This window comes from Papio anubis, chromosome 15 (genome assembly GCF_008728515.1).
Source record: "Papio anubis isolate 15944 chromosome 15, Panubis1.0, whole genome shotgun sequence".
Lineage (NCBI taxonomy): Eukaryota > Metazoa > Chordata > Mammalia > Primates > Cercopithecidae > Papio > Papio anubis.
This window is the reverse complement of record NC_044990.1, coordinates 77,261,524-77,280,464: the sequence shown is the minus strand read 5'-3', so window position 1 is coordinate 77,280,464 and position 18,941 is coordinate 77,261,524. Positions and strand designations below refer to the sequence as shown.

Genomic DNA, 18,941 nt, shown 5'->3' with positions numbered 1-18,941 from the left:
GACCTTTTATCAGGTGATGCATTTCCTCATGTTTAGAAGCAGTCCAGTGGGAGCCGCCCCTTCTCCCCCACAGCCATAGCGCCTGCCTGAGGAGGAGCCGGGGAGGTGAGCCTGAGGATCAGCCCAGCCCCCGGGGACCCCCTGCCTGGTCACCTGCCCTCCCGTGGTGGGGGATTTGCCCTTTCAACTTTGCATGGACAGACTTCACTCTCCTTCCCTCCGACTCTGTGGCTCTCTGGTTGGCTGGTGGTCTATTCCCGTGGGCACAAGAGGAAAGCACCTTGGCCACCACTTTGGTCACTCCACTGGCGCCGAGTTAGTGGTGAAATGTACTCCGTAGCCTAAAGCAGGGTGGTTGGTTTTTAATTTTCTAGTTTGTATGTTAATGTATCCTCAAGCCCCCAGATTAATGCTTTTCATGGGGGACTCTTGTTTCCGTATAACAAATAAAAACTAAACGGGGATAGTGGCAGATGCTAGGTAATCCATGAATAGTGTGGAAACCTGGGATCATGTGCAGCAGAAAAATCTCTGACTTTAGGATCTACGTTTTCAAGGCTTGATTTCAAAATGCCCTGTGTTCCTCTTTCTCCCTAAATGCAGAAGTCTCAATTCAAGTTTTTACTTCCGTTTTATTTTACTGTGAACAGTTATCTCAAAATAGAGTAGTGGAACATCTCATGCCCTTCTTCACTTGATCATTTTGCATAGCTGACATGGTCCAACTGACGTAAAGCTGTTTTCCCATGACTGTGAGATGAGGAAAGGTCCTGAATGGGCGGTCATTGCTTCAGAAACATCCTTATCCCAGACATTGATCCTGCCTCTAAGCTGACACCCTTTCCCGTTGGAGAATCAGAGTGCCCAGGCATCCATGCGCTCTGTTGATGCAGCCAGCCACCTACCCCAGGGCTGTTGGGGTGGGAACCAGCTAAGGCAGCCTGTCTGCTCACCATTATGGCCACGGAGCTACACCTGGGTTGTGTGGGGAAGCTCTCATCTGAGACATGTGTTCTTCCCCGGCCAGAGTGGGTGAGGTGGCAGCTTGAAGGAAACAGGTCTTTTTGAATCATACATCTCTCTTGTATTGGCTTTGCCTTCATTTTTCTTATCTCAGCACAAGTCGTCCTACCAAGTCAAATTTTCACATATTGTTATTTTACTATTAATTTAATACCTATTCCTCAGTTTATTTACAGTTTAATATTTAGAGATTGCATACATTTTAATCCAGGTAGATAAAAAATTAAAAAGGGATAAGGAGAAGAAAGTGAAAGAGGTGAGGGTTCACTATAGGGACGAAAAGCACACAGGTACCCCCGTGAATGCTGGCATGGTGCCTAAGAAATTTCAAAATCCGTTATTTCATTCAACACAGAAACACACAGGGTGGGAAAAACCCTCAAGGTTCACCCATGTTCAGGTTCCTAACTCTGACTCTCCCTCCTCCCTCTCTTCCTAGGCATGTTTAGACAAGGATGCACCGCCTTCAGGGTCATTACCCCAAACATCGACGAGGAGGCCTCCATGATGGAAGACGTGGGGATGCAGGATGTCCATTTCAACGAGGTGCGTGCTTGGACTCACGTGGGCTTTCAGGCACTGGGGTATCTGGGAGCCTGCTGTTTGCATTGCTAGTGCATCAGACCAGGGCTTTTTCCTCCCTGTAGCTGCTGCTTATACACGTAGTTCTAACTGAGATGATTCACCAGAAAACTGATGCAGAGCAGCAAAAGCTTCTGCCGTTCTCCTCTTCTAGGAGTGCCTCCTTTTCTTTGGAAAGAGGTTGTGAGGGGTTAGATTGTAGTGAAGTGAGGCTCAGCACTTGAATGCATTCAGTAAAAGTTCTAATATACTGGTCATAAAGTTTCTCATTCTTTATAGCAGTTAATTTCTCTGGCTCATGAGTTTTCTTGGTTTTAATCTGACTTTTAAATTAATGTCTCCAGCACCAGTCGTCTCCCCAGGGCCAAACTCAAAGGCATGAGAGGCCAGACTTGGGTTCTGGTCATAGCAAACCCTGTCTAGGGCCTTGGTCCCTGCCTTACTTGTGTGCTGTGGCCCAGGTCCTATGGGCCCTTAGGAGACAGGACCACCCTGTCCCACCCCCTACAGAGAACAGCAAGTTTGACATTAGATCACCATAGCAATTTCTGCAAATTCTAGTTTCTTGCTAAAACAGATTAGCCTTGCAGCCACTTATCTGTAACTGGAGAGTTTTGAAATAAAACTAGATATTTGAATAAATGCCAGTTTTCTGCTGGCATTCACTCTTGTTTCCTTTTCCATGCCTATCTGCCTGAAGGGTTCTTTGTGTGCACCTGCCCCCCTTCAGCCCAGGGCAGAATGAAACAGCTGAGGGAAAGCTTTTTAATCCTGCCCATGTTTTAAGGAAAATGAAGTTGTCTAGTTTCTCCCATGGAGTGGAGGAGCAAGCCAAGAAAGGAGTCAGTCTCTTCTGCCTCTGCTACACCTGCTTCATCCTGATTTCCAGGGCCACAGTGATGTGGCATAGGGTTGATACTGGGGCTTTTAACCATTCTCATGCCAGGGAGGCGGGCCCTTGAACGCACATCCTCATGACATGAGCTAGGCCATAATTCAGTGGTTCTCTAAGCGTGGTCCTGGAACCTTTCAGGGAGTCTTTGAGGCCGGTACGCTTGCTACTGAAGGTCTCTGAGGCTGGGTTTCCTTTGTATGCAATGACCCAAACGACCTATCAAAGAGGCTGGCTGCAGAATGGTTGCACATTCAGGCTTATCCTACAAAATCAAACAGTAAAGAGAGTTGTAAAAATGGAAAATAGTACTACTCGTCACTCTTTTTTTTGGGGAAAAAAATCCTTTTTTATTTAAAAATGCTATTTTTAAAACATGGAATAGGTTTATTGTTTTCATTAAATTAATAAGTAAATCTTAATTTTGTTTCGGTTTTCATATCTAGTATTGTAAATATTGAGGGAGACCATTCACATAAACTTTGGGGTCCTCCATAAATCTTAAAATCTACGAAGGGGTCTTGAGCTCAAAAAGTTTAAGAACCACTGTTGTAAATTGTCTAGTCTCAAATGGCCCTCAAAATTAAAAACTAAGCATGAATTAAAAGGATAACATATTGAGTATACTTCGTGTTTAAATATTAAGATAATTTAAACCCCAATAAAGTTTTCTAGGTATCCTACAAAAAAAGAAAGAGATTGGTTATTACATGGTGTTAACAGTTCTGCTGTTTCTCCACCTTGAAAGGCCTGGGTGGATGGTCTTTTTTGTTTGTTTTACTTTTGACTCTCAAATATGGAACCTGCCACCGAAGGATCAAGGCCCACATACTCCTGGCTTTGAACTCCTCACTTCAGGCGAATTTCGACTGAGTTTTTCTCTGAGAAGAGGCGTGACTGCCTTGTCTCCTTGCGGAAACACCCTGGCGCCTCTGCCAAGGCAGACCTCTGGAGTGCGCCATTTTGTTCAGAATTCAATAAGGAAAGCAACGATGCCAGGAACAATTAAAGATTGGAAAGTAGACCATTTTTAGTGACCTATCCTGCAGAGCTGATAAAAGGAAGCTTGCATTTGTTCATCTGATTGAGTAATAGGCTGAGATAGTTATTACGTTAGCGCCTAATGAATTAGCCTGTGATATCAAGTGCAGACAGCCTTGGGGAAATAGTGAATGGCGCCCCCTCTAAGTAATAACTAAGCCTGTGACAAGGACCCCTTTATCAGCTATTTTCAGAAGATGGATTCGTCACCTTGTCCTTGAAGCATAAACTTAGTAAATCTTTAACAAGGTCCATAGTACATGACAATCTGTGGTGATTAGGATGTGACACAGCAGGGTTATAAAGTCCTGAGCGAGCCTTGCACATCCAGATTGAAACTAACGGGGAGCGGAAAGACTAACGTGTTCTAAAAGGCAAGACATCTGAAATTACCAGGCACGTTTTCGCATTGGCTGCCAGGATGTTGCAAGAAAAAGAGAGATGAAAATCTCTGCCAGAGAGGAAGGACTTTGGGGAAAATCTGATGGGAAATAAGTGTATAACAGTTTAATAAAAAGCACTGCCCTTTTAATCTACATTATTAGATATAATTAAATGCCTGAGATGTTCTCCTAAAGTGATTTTTAAAGGGACACTACCTAAAAATACTCAATTCTTTTAGCAGCAGGCCTCAAATGAGTTTTTACTGGCACCAATTCCACCTTCCTTGACTCTGATCCAAAGAGCAGACTCGTTTCCAGCTGCTTTTCATTAATAAAGAGAAACCTCCAATTCCTATTTACAATTTTGTTTCGCAAGACTGAGCCTGTGTAGATTGAAGAATTCAGAGTTTCCTGTGGTGTCAGAATTCCCCGTGGCCCATGTAGTTTTGAGATCCCTCCCTTGTTAACGAATGCAGTACCGAGGTCCTGGAAGGATGCAGGTAGCATAGTTGGGAGATTGAAGAAAGTCTAAGAAAGGGACTGTTTTTAAAAGTTCAGAGAGGGTTTAGGGAAGCCAACAAGGAATGTTACAGTGCCCCGAGGTTAGCAGCAGCTGGGTGTCGCCCCTTAACCTTAGGAATAACGGGGGAGAAAGGGAAAAATTACATAGAAGGACCACCTAGCAGGACCTGTGAGCTTTTTAGTAAAGGACTCCTCAGGGCACCCACACAGGGAGGGAAGGAGTAACTGCCCACCTCGCTCTCCTCCTGCCCCCCCAGCATCCTGCTGGGGCCTGCCGTTGGCCAAACTCAACAGCAACCGGACAGGAAGTCACCATGCAGAAGTCCTGCTGTGTCTGCTTCCCAGAGCAGAGCCCGGGAGAACAGGGCCCAGAGGAGCTCCAGAGGGAAAAGTAGGAGGTCCAGATAGGTGGATCCTCATTATCCACCTATCTGCTGAAATTTCTATGTAGCCCCCAGATCAATACTCCATGGTACTTTTGTGGTCGTTCAGGGATATGTACAGAACATCGAAAGATTTTACCACTCCACTGTGTTTCTAGCTGAGGCCGAACCAGCAATGCTCTGCTTCTTGTCACAGCTCTCATCCCATGGTCAGAGGTGTTCAAATCAGACTGACGCCATCTTGAGTGAGGGCTGGGAAAATGAGACTGAGACTTGCTGGGCTGCTTTCCCAGAAAGTCAGGCATTCTGAGCCTCTAGATGTTTACGGTTAAGGGGTCAAATTAATAATGTTTACTAGACAGACCCAGACTGGGGAGTGTCCAGATATCCCAATATCTGGAGAAGAAAGGCATTCCTGATTTTTCTTTAAAGATAATATTGATTTTTGCAAAACACATTAATTAAGAAAATTATTCCTTTATCACAAATCCTCATAGCAGAGCACATCTCCCCATGTATACGAGTAATGTACCTAGGGTGGATGTGCTCCTCCTCTGACTTTCAGGAACACCCTACTCTGTCTATGGAGTAGCTGCACTTTCACCACTTTACTTCCTTAATAAACTTGCTTTTACTTTGCACTGTGGACTTGCCCTGAATTCTTTCTTACACGAGATCCAAGAACCCTCTCTTGGGACCTGGATCAGGACCACTTTCCTATAACACCACGAACAAGCCTCCTTTGGTGGTCTACTTAGTGCCATGTTTTTCACATTTGTGTGGATTTTGTTGGTGGTTCGCTGTTTAAAATGGCCCCAGGGAAGCGCTTAAGTGCTGTCTGGAGTTCCTAAGTGCAAGAACACTGCCAAGTGTGAGTTACATAAGCTTTGTTCAGGTGTGAGTTCTAGTGCTGTTGGCTATATATTTAATGTTAATGAATCAACAATATGTATGTAGTTAGGTGTCTTTAAACAAAACACATAAAACAAGTGTAGGTATTGATTGGTTAATGAAAATATTGTAACCAGAGGCTCCCAGGAACTGAACCTTGCATTTTCTTTGGGAAGCAGGCAAGTATTTGCTAATTCACAGTGATGTTACAGAACATAACTACCTCGGATGATGAGAACTGACTCTACCTAGCACACAAAACTGTTGTTTTACAGAACTACAGGTCTCGCCATTGCAGAATTGCTGCTGAATGTAACAAACGTTATGTGAACTTCACTAGGCCAGTCTCTGGCTTCTGTTAGTCAAAATTGTTTCTATTCAGGAATAGTTGCCAGTAAGAAACATAGTGTTTACATCCTTAGACTATCCTAGGAGATAGAGACATCAACAGAACACATTCAGGGATTCCTGTTTACATCTCATCCAAGCGTGGCGGTAAAACCTTTAGAGCCAGCTCATCTCCACTTTACCCTTGACTGACAGTGCTCCTGGAGCCATGAAAGTCACATGGCACGTCCTCACTGTTAAAACGATTCTCCACAACAGTAGTAGCAGTGAGTAGGGAACTTGGCCAGTGGAGCTTGGGTAGCTGTTCTGCCTTTGCTGGATGCCAGCACATCACACTGCCCTGCTTCATTTTGCAAATGTGGACTGGGCTTCCTTGGCACTGAGCTGGGGGCCGGAGGTCTGAGAGTGAGCAAGCTGTGGTCCCTGCCATAGCACCCTACACTCCTGCTGCAGCTTCCCGCCCTCTGAGGAGAAACACCTCAACCACAGTCCCTTCAGTCTGAACTGGAAGTTGTCTGAGTTCTTAATGACTTGAAAATTTCTAGATTGACACATGTTGATGAATTCCATAGACTGGCCGTGTGCCATGTGCTAGCTCAGGGATGTGTAAGTGAAAGTCCCTGCCTCAAAGAGTTTCACCCAGTGCAAGAATCCTCAAGCTTTCGGGTGCTTAGGAATTACTTGGATTCCTACTACAAATACAGATTCCCATTCTTATCCCCCAAACCCAGATTTAGTTGGGTGGGTGTGGGGCCCAGGAATCTGTGTTTTAATAAGCATCCAAGGTGATTATTCTGATGTAAGTGGTCCTCAACTGTACCTTGAGAGATGATGATATAGTAGAAATGCGCATTATGCTGTGATAGCACACCATTGCCTAAGCCAGGTCACACATTTGCAGTTATTCCCAAATGGTAGGTAATACTGATGGCATCTAGCTTCATAGGTAAGATTAGTTAAATTCATCCTAAAATAGAGCAAATGGTATCTCAGTGAAAAAATGTTTAAACCCTGCACAGACATAGGCTCATGCAGGCATTTTCATGCACATGTGCGTGTACACACACACACACACACACACACACACAGTGTTAATGTGCTGTTTCCAGAGACAGATGCTCAGTGCCTTCAATTGCATCACTGTGGCACACTAAAATGGGCCTGGCTAATTACATTTTTAAAAGTGTCCTTGATGGCTTATGAACTTGTTGTGCTGAGTTCCTTTTATTATAACATGTTTTATAATATTAAAAATATAAATATATTATAAAATATTTCCCCAACCAATTATTACTGAACAGTTCTTTGCGTATGTCAACAATATGGGAAAAAAATATCTTGGAATTTAAATTGTAAGCAAAGTGGTAAAACCATCAGGCACTCCATATGACTGCCCTGTAAGGTTACCACTATCTGACCATTGTCTGGGTTTGTTCTGGTTTTCAGGTGCAATGATTGCTGAGAATTTAAAGTACATTAATAACTGGAATTTCTGCTGATAATGTTATTCATATATATTCCAATGTTTCGTTATTGTGTCTTGGTCTTTGTGACTGTATAATTTTGTATTGATGTATGGTCTCTCAAACTTAACTGCCGGTGATTACCAGTTATTTCTATTCAAAGAATTGTTACTTGATGCAGAAGCTGTAAAGGATTAGGTATAGAGTTGACATTAACTAGAATAATTTAGCTTACTAAATTAGGATTTAATGTTCAGTAATCCACACTCTACTTTTATGAGAGATTGACTTATTTTTTTAATATAAAAGCTATTTTTAGTTTGTTATTGGGTAAAATCTGTGCTAACTCTGCTTTTTATAATATATAATACCATTTATTTACAATAATAAGTGATATTTGGACCGATCAACTATAGAATTTGAACTGCCTCTAAGTCAGAAAAGAAGACAAAATAGTGTTCAGTAGAGTATAAAACTTAATTATTTGTTATTTCCTAATTCTTGATAACCATCAAATTGTGAGACTTATTTCATAATGACTTACTAAGCTGTATTCACTTTATCAAACTTTCCTATTTCCCAGCCATTCTGGGGACTCTCCCTTGTTGAAGCCCATCTTTTTTTTTTTTTACCGAATATAACAGGTTCTCCCATAATGAACTCAATTATCTGTATCATATGGTACATACATATATATCAATACTTATATGCCACTTAAATTCAGGTTTCATCGTTATTAAACTATTCACTTGTTTACAACTTGACTACACAAGAGTAAAAATAGCATGTATTTAAATCATAGTTTAGGCTAGATGTGGTGGCTCACACCTGTTATCCCGGCAGTTTGGAAAGCCGAAGCTGGAGGATCATGTGAACCCAGGAGTTCAAGACCAGGCTGGGAAACATAGTGAGACCCTATCCCTACCAAAAAAATAATATTAGCTGAGTGTATTAGTCTGTTCTCACACTGCTATAAAGAACTACCTGAGGCCGGGCGCGGTGGCTCAAGCCTGTAATCCTAGCACTTTGGGAGGCCGAGTTGGGCGAATCACAAGGTCAGGAGATCAAGACCATCCTGGCTAACACGGTGAAACCCCGTCTCTACTAAAAAATACAAAAAACTAGCCGGGCGTGGTAGTGGGCGCCTGTAGTCCCAGCTACTCGGGAGGCTGAGGCGGAAGAATGGCGTGAACCCAGGAGGCGGAGCTTGCAGTGAGCTGAGATCTGGCCACTGCACTCCAGCCTGGGCGACAGAGCAAGACTCCGTCTCAAAAAGAAAAAAAAAAAAAGAACTACCTGAGAATGGGTAAGGAAAAGAGGTTTAATTGACTCACAGTTCTGCAGGCTTAACAGGAAGCATGGCTAGGAGGCCTCAGGAAACTTACAATCATGGCAGAAGGTGAAGGGTCTTACATGTAAGACCTGTCTCAAAAAAAAAATAAAACAGAAAAAACCCAAATCTTAGTCTATCAGTTAAAAACATTTGACTCAGGAGACCACCTATAAATTGTTTGACATATATTTAATAACTGACTAAATCTAGGGCTACTTAAAATATACCTGAAAGGCTGCTGTATACAGATATCTTGCTTGGATACACAGACCATCATTTTAAAACCAAATAATAAGATCTTCCTTATATAATACCTTATTGTCTGTTATGATAGTTGATGTATGTCTACATATGTTTTTATGTCTCATAAAATTATCTACATTTGATTGTTTATGTTTGACTGAGAAAGCTCCGAGTGTGCCAGTTCAGTGAACATACCCCTTCCCACCTCCACAGCCTCATTTCTTACCACTCTGAGATTTTAGATTCCAGGCCCTCAAACTTCATGTAAATCCTCCTGTGCTGTGCTGCCTTCACCCTCTTGCCTTTGCTTGGGCTGTTTTCCTGCAACCTGGGCTGTCGCCTCTCTTTTCCTTCTTATTCCCAGTCCTGCCTTTCACTTTCACCTGACTATCCCGATGCTCTTTACAGACCCAGCCGGTCATCACTCTCCTCAGCTTTCCATGCCTCGCCTTCCCTCCCCTGTCCCAGCTGGACAGATGCTGCTCCTTCCTGCCTCCCTGCACATTTCATTATCAGTACACTCACCGCCATCTTTTACCATCTCTTCCTGGACCTAGCTCCCACATGAGACTCTGGGGTCTAAGAGACAGGGAGTGTTTCTTCAAGTGACTGATCTTTCTTCACCTGACCTCCTCACTACCACCCAGGGACTCACTGACTACTCATTAAATGAATCAGTACCCACTGCTCTCAAGTCAGAGTGCCTGCCCCTGCAACTTGCAGTTTGGGCATGTATTTGAATTCATTGGGTTTTCCTCTGTCCTCCGTGTCTTGCCATGTATATCATGTCTCTTCTGGTTGATGGTCTTGAGCCTCTAGTGTGTCAGTTCTGGCTGCTCTGAGGATGACCATGTGTGTCTTTCAGGAAGCAAATTTCATTCATGACACATAGCCTAACAGACCATCCAAAACCTGCCCTTCATATTTGGAAAAAAATCTGTTGAGTAATTTTTATAAATTATAGAAACTTAATCATATTTATATAGATGTGTGTTACAACCCCAGTGTCAAGCAGTGTGCCTTGCATGTAGTAGATGCTTGGTAAAATATTTGAAAAAATGATACACTAGATGGATGACTCAATGATGTGGTGGTAAGGATGCATAGTCATAACTTTGGTAACTCTTTGAGAATACGTTTTCATTTTTAATGAGATTGCATTAAAATTGATTCAGATTCTTATTATGCTATAACTGGTATGGCGAGGAGTTAAGACTCTTTACATCTCCGATCTGATTCACAATGGACAGGGTGTCATTGTAGATTTACATCTAGTGTGAGGACCATGGCTTACTAGTTATAGTAACTAGTAAGTTACATGGTTATAGTTTTCCACAAAAACTTTACATTTCTTGGCTGGCTTACGCCTGTAATCCCAGCACTTTGGGAGTTAAAGGCAGGCGGATCACGAGGTCAGGAGATCAAGACCATCCTGGCTAACATGGTGAAACCTCGTCTCTACTAAAAATACAAAAAAAATTAGCCAGGCATGGTGGCGGGCATCTGTAGTCCCAGCTACTCAGGAGGCTGAGACAGGAGAATGGCGTGAACCCAGGAGGCGGAGCTTGCAGTGAGCTGAGATCGTGCCACTGCACTCCAGCCTGGGCAACAGAGTGAGACTCCATCTCAAAAACCAAAAAACAAAAACAAACAAACAAAATAACTTTACATTTCTCTTTGAAAAGGCCCAATGATGAGAACCAAAGGGGCCAAATGATTAGTCTGTAAGTAAACCTAAGGATAGTTTTAAAATGGGAAAAGTTCCATGCCCTTGATGGTTTCGTTATCAGAAGGATGCCTTGTTATACAATATGTCTTCCCCATGGGAAATTAGGTCCTCTTAGAATTCTTCCATCTCTACTGCAGTCCCACAACACCACTGAGAGTAAAGATAATAAATACACACTGGCAGTGTCTTTGACCTAAGATATGCCAGAAATGCAAGGCTTTGGTAAAGGAAATCTTAGCATATTTCCTTACAGACAAGGATAGCTATTATTATCTAGTAAATATCATTAATATTACTAAGAAAAGTACACATTGACTCACTCATCCAATGGATACTGACTACCCGATGTGTATGAGACACTGTGGGATTACATAGATTATATAGCCTAGTAAAAATTAAAGTTATTTTATTTTATTTTATTTTATTTTGAGACAGGATCTGACTGTCACCCAGGCTGGACTGCAGTGGTGCGATCTCGGTTCACTGCAACCTCCTCCTCCCGGGCTGAAGTGATTCTCCCACCTCAGCCTCCCAAGTACCTGGGACTACAGGCATGCACTACCACACCCAGCTAATTTTTTTTGTATTTTTTATAGAGATGGGGTTTCATTATGTTGCTGAGGCTTGTCTTGAACTCCTGAGCTCAAGCAATCCACCCACCTTGGCTTCCCAAAGTGCTGGGATTATAGGCATGAGCCACTGTGCCTGGCCTAAGGTTTTTTTAAAAAATTAATACAAAGTAGAAAGTGATGATAGTGGCCGGGCACAGTGGCTCACACCTGTACTCCCAACACTTTGGGAGGCAGAGACTGGAGGATTGCTTGAGCCCAGGAGTTTGAAACCAGCCTGGGAAACATAGGGAGACCCTATCTCTACAAAAAAAAAGTTTAAAACAAACTTAGCTGGGCATGGTGGCATGCACCTGTAGTCCCAGCTACCCAGGAGGCTGAGGCCGGAGGATCACTTGAGCCTGGGAGGTCAAGGCTGCAGTGAACCATGATCATCGTGCCACTGGACTCCAGCCTGGGCAATAGAGCAAGACCTTCTCAAAAAAGAAAAGAAAGAAAGTGATGATTGTAATAGAACAGGCTTATTAGCCTGTGAATTAACATGCAGAATTTGCAGTTTTCAGACCATTTTGATTGGTAAAGTTTTATGTGATCTTCACAAACACCAATTTAGGTTAGACCTGTAATACATTCCCTGGTTTTACAAATATGAAGAAATACATATATTGATAATGTTTATTGATAATTTTTATGCTTTTATCTAGCTTTTTATAATCAGAGAAGCATGAAAAGAATCATAAAAATTTGTTATGGTTAGTATGGATAGATTTTCCATTGGAAAAGATTTGAGACAAAACTAAGAATGGCATACATCTGACCAGGCATAGTGGCTCACGCCTGTAGTCCCAACATTTTGGGAGGCCAAGGTGGGTGGATCACTTGAGGTTAGCAGTTCGAGACCAGCCTGGCCAACATGATGAAACCTCGTCTGTACTAAAAATACAAAAATTAGCTGGATGTGGTGGCACACGCCTGTAATCCCAGCTACTTGGGAGGCTGAGGCAGGAGAATCACTTGAATCCGGGAGGCGGAGGTTGCAGTGAGCCAAGATTACACCACCGCACTCCAGTCTGGGCAACAGAATGAGACTTTTGTCTCAAAAAAAAAAAACGTACATCTTTATAATACAGCTACAAAGGAAAAGAGTTGGTGTGAAAACCGTTTCTGATTTATTCGTGTCTTTTGCTGCTATGGTGGTTACTACACGTATCTGGATTTATGAGACCTGCAATAAAAGCAGGAGAAAACTGATGGACCTTTTAATAAGCACCGGTACAGAGTTTGGTCACACAAATGACACTTTTATGACTCCTGTGCTATAAATATGACATGGGAGGTAAATGGTCTTGCTTAGATAGCGTTTTCTGGTAAATTGATTCACAACTGCTTTAAAAATGTGTATTTACCTTGAATCTGTAAACTTTGTAGGCATCAGTCCTGTAGTGAAACATTAGGGCTGGTAATGAAAAACACAGGCCTCACCCTTCATTTACAATATTGTGAAGGATATACATATTTTCAAAAGCAACCATAAGACCCTTAGTAAAATATTAGTAAATTGAAGGCTGGGCGTGGTGGCTCACGCCTGTAATCTCAGCACTTTGGGAAGCTGAGGTGGGTGGATCACCTGAGGTCAGGAATTCAAGACCAGCCTGACCAACATGGAGAAACGCTATCTCTACTAAAAATACAAAAAAGTAGCCAGGCATGGTGGTGCATGCCTGTAATCCCAGCTACTTGGGAGGCTGAGGCAGGAGAATCGCTTGAACCGGGGAGGCAGAGGTTGCAGTGAGCCGAGATTGCACCGTTGCACTCCATCTTAGGCAACAAGAGTGGAACTCTGTCTCAAAAAAAATATATATATATATATATATATATGTAAATTGAATCTAGCAATACATAAATGCATCATGACCACGTAGGGTTTATTCTGGGAGTGCATAGTTGGCTCTGCATTGAAAAGCCAATCAAATTAATTCATCATATCAACAGAATAAATAGGAAAAACCATATGATTTTGTCAGTAGATGCATAAAGAGTATTTGACAACCTTCAACATCTATTCATAATTTAAAAAAGATAACTAGGAATAGAAGGAACTTCCTTAGCCTGAAAACAAAGACTGTCTACAAAAAACCTGTAGCTAGCATCATATTTAATTGTGAAAGACTGACTGCTTTGCCCTAAAATTGGGAACAAGACCATAATACCTGCTTTACTGACTATTCAATATCATGCTGGAGGTTCTAGCCAGTGTAGTAAGGCAAGAAAAAGAAAGAAATCTTTTCATATTCACATAAGACATAGTTATAAGGAGAAGATCCCAAAGAACTTGGAAAATAAGCTACTAAAACTGTTAAGTCAATTTAGCAAGATCACAGGATAGAAGATTCATACACAAAAATTAATCTTCTTCGTTCTTATACTATGGTTTTACTATATAGTTCATGATTATTTAATATAATTTTGAGAAACAAATAAGCTGGATGATATTTAATCTTATTCCAAAAAGCACTTTCCTTTAAAATGATCAAGAAAATTTTAAAACAGTGCTATTTACAGTAGCATAAAAAATATCCTGTGGTTTGGCACAAGGATGGAGACATATATCAATAGAACAAAACAGTCCAGAAATGGATCCACACACTTGTTATCAGTTGATTTTTGACAGAGGTTCAAAGGCAATCCAAGAGAAAGCATAGTGTCTCATCAGATGGTATTGAAACAATTGGATATACATATGCACAAAAGAACCTTGACACTTCATTAGAAAATAATCCCAAATGGATCGTAGTCTAAAATGTAAAATGTAAAACTATAAGACTTCTGGAAGAAAACATAAAAGAAAATCTTTGTGAACCTGGGTTAGATAAATATTTAACTATAACATATAAAGCACAATCCAGAAAGTAAAAACTCGATACATCAAACTTTGTAAAATTAAAAACCTTGGCTCTTCAACGGACACTGTTAAGAAGACCTAGACATAGGCTGGGCACTATGGCACACGCCTGTAATCCCAGCACTTTGGGAGGCCGAGGCTAATCACATGAGGGCAGGAGTTCAAGAACAGCCTTGCCAGCATGGCAAAACCCCATCTCTACTGAAAAATACAAAAAATTAGTTGGGCGTGGTGGTGCACACCTGTAATCTCAGCTACTGGGGAGGCAGAGGTTACAGTGAGCCAAGATCATGCTGCTGTACCCCAGCCTAGGCAACAGAGCAAGACCCAGTCTCAAAAAAAGCTAAAATAAATTTTAAATTAAAAAAAAAAAAACCTAGAGACAAACCACAGATTGGGAGAAATAGTTACAAATCACATATCTGGTAAAGGACTTTTATCCACAGTATATAAAGGACTCTCAAAATTCAATAATAAAATAAGCAATCCAGTAGAAAAATGAGCAAAAGATTTGAATAGACACTTTACCAAAGCTATATATAACAAATCAACAAATTCAAATTAATTCAGCATCATTAATGAAACCCCTCTAAAATGGGCTTAAACATTAGAGGTCAAGTATTGGATCCCACTAGGAAATGCCACGGAGAGATTAACATCAATCAGTCCAGACCTTTAACAGAGTTATTCATGACACGATCACTTTGCTGGGCAGCAGAAGGGAGGCCCTTCACTCTGCTACTAAGGCAGACAGGCCCCCTTCCATGGCCATGAGAGGAATGCCAGCTTAGCCAAGCTATAGTCTGGTGGGAGCATTTCTTCAAATTCCAAGCTGGGGTCCTAAAATTCACCCTGATTGGCCTGCTTAGGTCACATGTCCACCCATGATGAAGCAATGCCTGTGGCCAGGAAATAGATTTGTGCTGATTAGTGTAAGTCCAGGCTACAATTCTTTTTTTTTATTATTATTATGCTTTAAGTTCTAGGGTACATGTGCACAACATGCAGGTTTGTTACATATGTATACACGTGCCATGTTGGTGTGCTGCACCCATCAACTTGTCAGCACCCATCAACTTGTCATTTACATCAGGTATAACTCCCAATGCCATCCCTCCCCCCTCCCCTATCCCCACAATAGGCCCCGGTGTGTGATGTTCCCCTTCCCATGTCCAAGTGATCTCGTTGTTCAATTCCCACCTATGAGTGAGAACATGCAGTATTTGGTTTTCTGTTCTTGTGATAGTTTGCTGAGAATGATGGTTTCCAGCTGCATCCGTGTCCCTACAAAGGACACGAACTCATCCCTTTTTATGGCTGCATAGTATTCCATGGTGTATATGTGCCACATTTTCTTAATCCAGTCTGTCACTGATGGACATTTGGGTTGATTCCAAGTCTTTGCTATTGCAAATAGTGCTGCAATAAACATATGTGTGCACCAGGCCACAGTTCTTGAGCCATGGATAGTGTTAACTTCCTCCAAAGTTCAAGTGCTTTAGTGGAAGCAGAGTAACTACCCAGACTTCAATTGGTAGAAATTTCCAAGGTGAAGCAGGCACGGTGCCCACCACACTCCATCACTAAATCACTCTAATTTGTGTTAAAGTCATGCTTAGTAACGCTCCATGTCTTAGCATTGTCATTGTTCCTCAGAAAAGAAAAATTGCTAGATGGTATTTATTAAGATGACTAGGAACAAAAATCGAGAGCCCCTGTGATGGTGTCAGTGTCAGTTTCTCCATGTATTACGCAGCTGTGCAGGGTGATCCTTTTTCGTTTTTGCTTGTGACCATGATTGAAAAAATGCCTCCCTAAAAAAAACTGCGGTGATGAAGAAATGGCTCCCTAAAAAAGAACGTTATAAGTGTCTGTCGTGAAAAGTTCCTCCTGGCAGTCTTAGCATTTAGCATTCTGCAAGGGGTGCCATGTCGCATTCCCCCTAACGCTCTTCTCTTGCTGCTGGCCCTCCTCTTTGATCAGGACGTGCTGATGGAGCTCCTTGAGCAGTGCGCAGATGGACTCTGGAAAGCCGAGCGCTATGAGCTCATCGCCGACATCTACAAACTCATCATCCCCATTTATGAGAAGCGGAGGGATTTTGAGGTATGGGAGTGCCTTTTTGTTTTTTTCCTATTTGAGAGCATGACGCTGTGACATATAGCCAGACCTGCGTATATGCAAGAGAGGAAGCAGGTCACAGGCCGGTGATGTGCGGGGGAGTCTCTGACCCTCCATGTGACGCTGAAGGTGGTGGCCAGTCATCATCGCCAAATAGTCATCGGGTATCACCCAGACCTGGGCCCCGCCTCTGTGGAGACCCCCACATCTCAAAGTACAGGGTAACCACCTGGCACTCCACTTTTGAAAGGCTGCCATGAACAGAGTTTTGTGATCACCAGGTGTCCCCTTTCTCAGAACTCTTCCTTACTCCACCTGCGTGGAAAGATGGTGTCCCTTCCGCCCATCCTGGCCTTGGGAGTTCATCCAGTTTCTCTAGGCATATCAAATGGAGCAGGAAAAGCAAAGGCCAAGAATCACGTTGGGGAACCATCTCTGACATCGCACCTTAACTTGAAAACAGGGTTTGCTTACTATAATGTGGAAATGTGATGGGTCCTCACATGTGGGCTGGCCTTTGGGTAGGAAGCGTTACCATTCGTTAATGATCACTACAAGCAGCGCAGCCAGAATGTGCGTGAGTGTATTTTCATTCAAGTTCGAGGACTTTCACCTCCATTATCACATTTGTTATTTTAAAATCGATTCTCCTGTTTGCACATGGGAAGAAATGGGCTTTGTTCTGCTTTCCAGAGGCTGGCGCATCTGTATGACACGCTGCACCGGGCCTACAGCAAAGTGACCGAGGTCATGCACTCAGGCCGCAGGCTGCTGGGGACCTACTTCCGGGTAGCCTTCTTCGGGCAGGTGAGCCTCCTGTCCGTTCTGCAGTGTCCTAAGTCCTTTAAGAAAAAAAAAAAACTATAATAAAGTTATATCTTATAAATTCTCTGTTTTCTGCAAATGCTAATTTGATGAATTTGTCATATTTAGTATGATTCTTACCTTCCTCAGTAGTAAACTTTCTGCTTTTTTTCTTTCTTCCTGTCTTTTCTTTATTACTTTCTTAAGGCAGCGGTAAGTTCTTCCTCCATAAGACATTCTTAGCAACATCTTTGGTACTTCAATGTGGTTTGCAAGTTTCCTTTCCAAGTCTGTATGTGTATCTGTCTAGTCATTACAAACTCCAAAAAAATTAACATTTTATTCCATTTACAGAAATAAATCACCTGTTTTCTTATACATCTATATTGCATGTTGTAAACCAAAATTAAGACTTTCTGGTGTCCTTTGTGCCTGTGCATCTTTATCTTTTGTAATATCGTATCTCCACAAGTATATTTACAATTACAGTATTTCAGAAACCCTATAGAAAAGGATTTATCTAAATTTAACTTAAATCTTAACCTTCAAGTCTCTAACATTATTAAATGGTATAAATTATAATACATGTATTTAGGGCGTGTGGTTTTCTATGAGCATTATATAACCTTCAATTTATTCTGTTATTGTCTTTTATAACTTTATAGCAATACCAGTTTACAGACAGTGAAACAGATGTGGAGGTAATTACAGTAAATGCCTAAAAAGCAAGTAATATAGTGAAATTACTGCATCTAAACTCCTAGTTTGATGTGGATGTTTTTTGTTTCATGCTAGCCTGCATTTTTTTTTTTTTTTTTTTTTTTTTACTGTTTTGTGCACCATTTTCTCTCTCTTAATTTAGATGAGAAACTTTTAAAAATTTTCTTTTAAACATTAACCCCAGTTGGACTTTTTAATTTTCAACCTTTTTCACTTCCCATGCAATTCTAAGCCTTGTAGTCAAACATGATTGGTGCTAAAACAGATGATGACTGGTGAGATGAAAATATTTTCTGATATTGAGCTACAGGTCTTTAATATTTTTTTCTCATTGGTAAAGCAAAATACAATTTATACAAGCTTTACATAACTTTTACTAAACCTACTCCAGACCCCGAAACGCTTCAGTTCATGCCATAAAATCCTGTGTGCATGGGAGCCGTCAGGAGAAGGGAGGCATGTCCACTTCCGAGCCTGCCTGTCACGGGCTGCTTATCATTTTCTAGTGAGTTCTGCTTCTTGGGAAAGTGAAACAGGCTTGACACCCATTAGACTTCCCTGGGACAGCACAGTCTTGTATCCAAAATCTCTCATTTCACTCAACACTTAATGACTGCATTCTTGAATAAGTTTGCAACTTTGTGTTTTTTCTTTATCTTTGCACCTAGACTTCATGTTATTACCATTTCCTTTCTCACTCAGAAAACCCGTTTAAGTAGGATCTTTAGACTCATTCCTTTTTTTTCCCCCTTGTAACAAAAGAACCCTTCCTAGGTGGTAAACCTTGGGCTTACATTCAGGGATAGCTCTAATTGTGCTTTATGTCACAGGGATTCTTTGAAGATGAAGATGGAAAGGAGTATATTTACAAGGAACCCAAACTCACACCGCTGTCGGAAATTTCTCAGAGACTCCTTAAACTGTACTCGGATAAATTTGGTTCTGAAAATGTCAAAATGATACAGGATTCTGGCAAGGTACGACCATGTTTG

General features: G+C 41.7%; 1 protein-coding gene across 40 annotated transcripts in view; it reads left to right on the top strand.

The window, feature by feature from the left end:
* The window catches only part of DOCK9 (dedicator of cytokinesis 9), a 299,896-nt gene that overhangs the window by 264,364 nt on the left and 16,591 nt on the right, over positions 1 to 18,941 (top strand). For 18 of the 40 annotated variants that reach the window (XM_003914026.5, XM_009192121.4, XM_031655621.1 and 15 more), the window contains 7 exons: positions 37 to 105; positions 1,463 to 1,569; positions 16,288 to 16,410; positions 17,119 to 17,232; positions 17,437 to 17,442; positions 17,895 to 17,930; positions 18,780 to 18,926. In XM_003914026.5, the coding sequence (XP_003914075.3) occupies positions 37 to 105; positions 1,463 to 1,569; positions 16,288 to 16,410; positions 17,119 to 17,232; positions 17,437 to 17,442; positions 17,895 to 17,930; positions 18,780 to 18,926 (602 nt within the window). The remainder of the gene's footprint in view (positions 1 to 36; positions 106 to 1,462; positions 1,570 to 16,287; positions 16,411 to 17,118; positions 17,233 to 17,436; positions 17,443 to 17,894; positions 17,931 to 18,779; positions 18,927 to 18,941) is intronic. The other 22 variants (XM_003914024.5, XM_031655631.1, XM_031655633.1 and 19 more) reach the window with 5 other exon arrangements.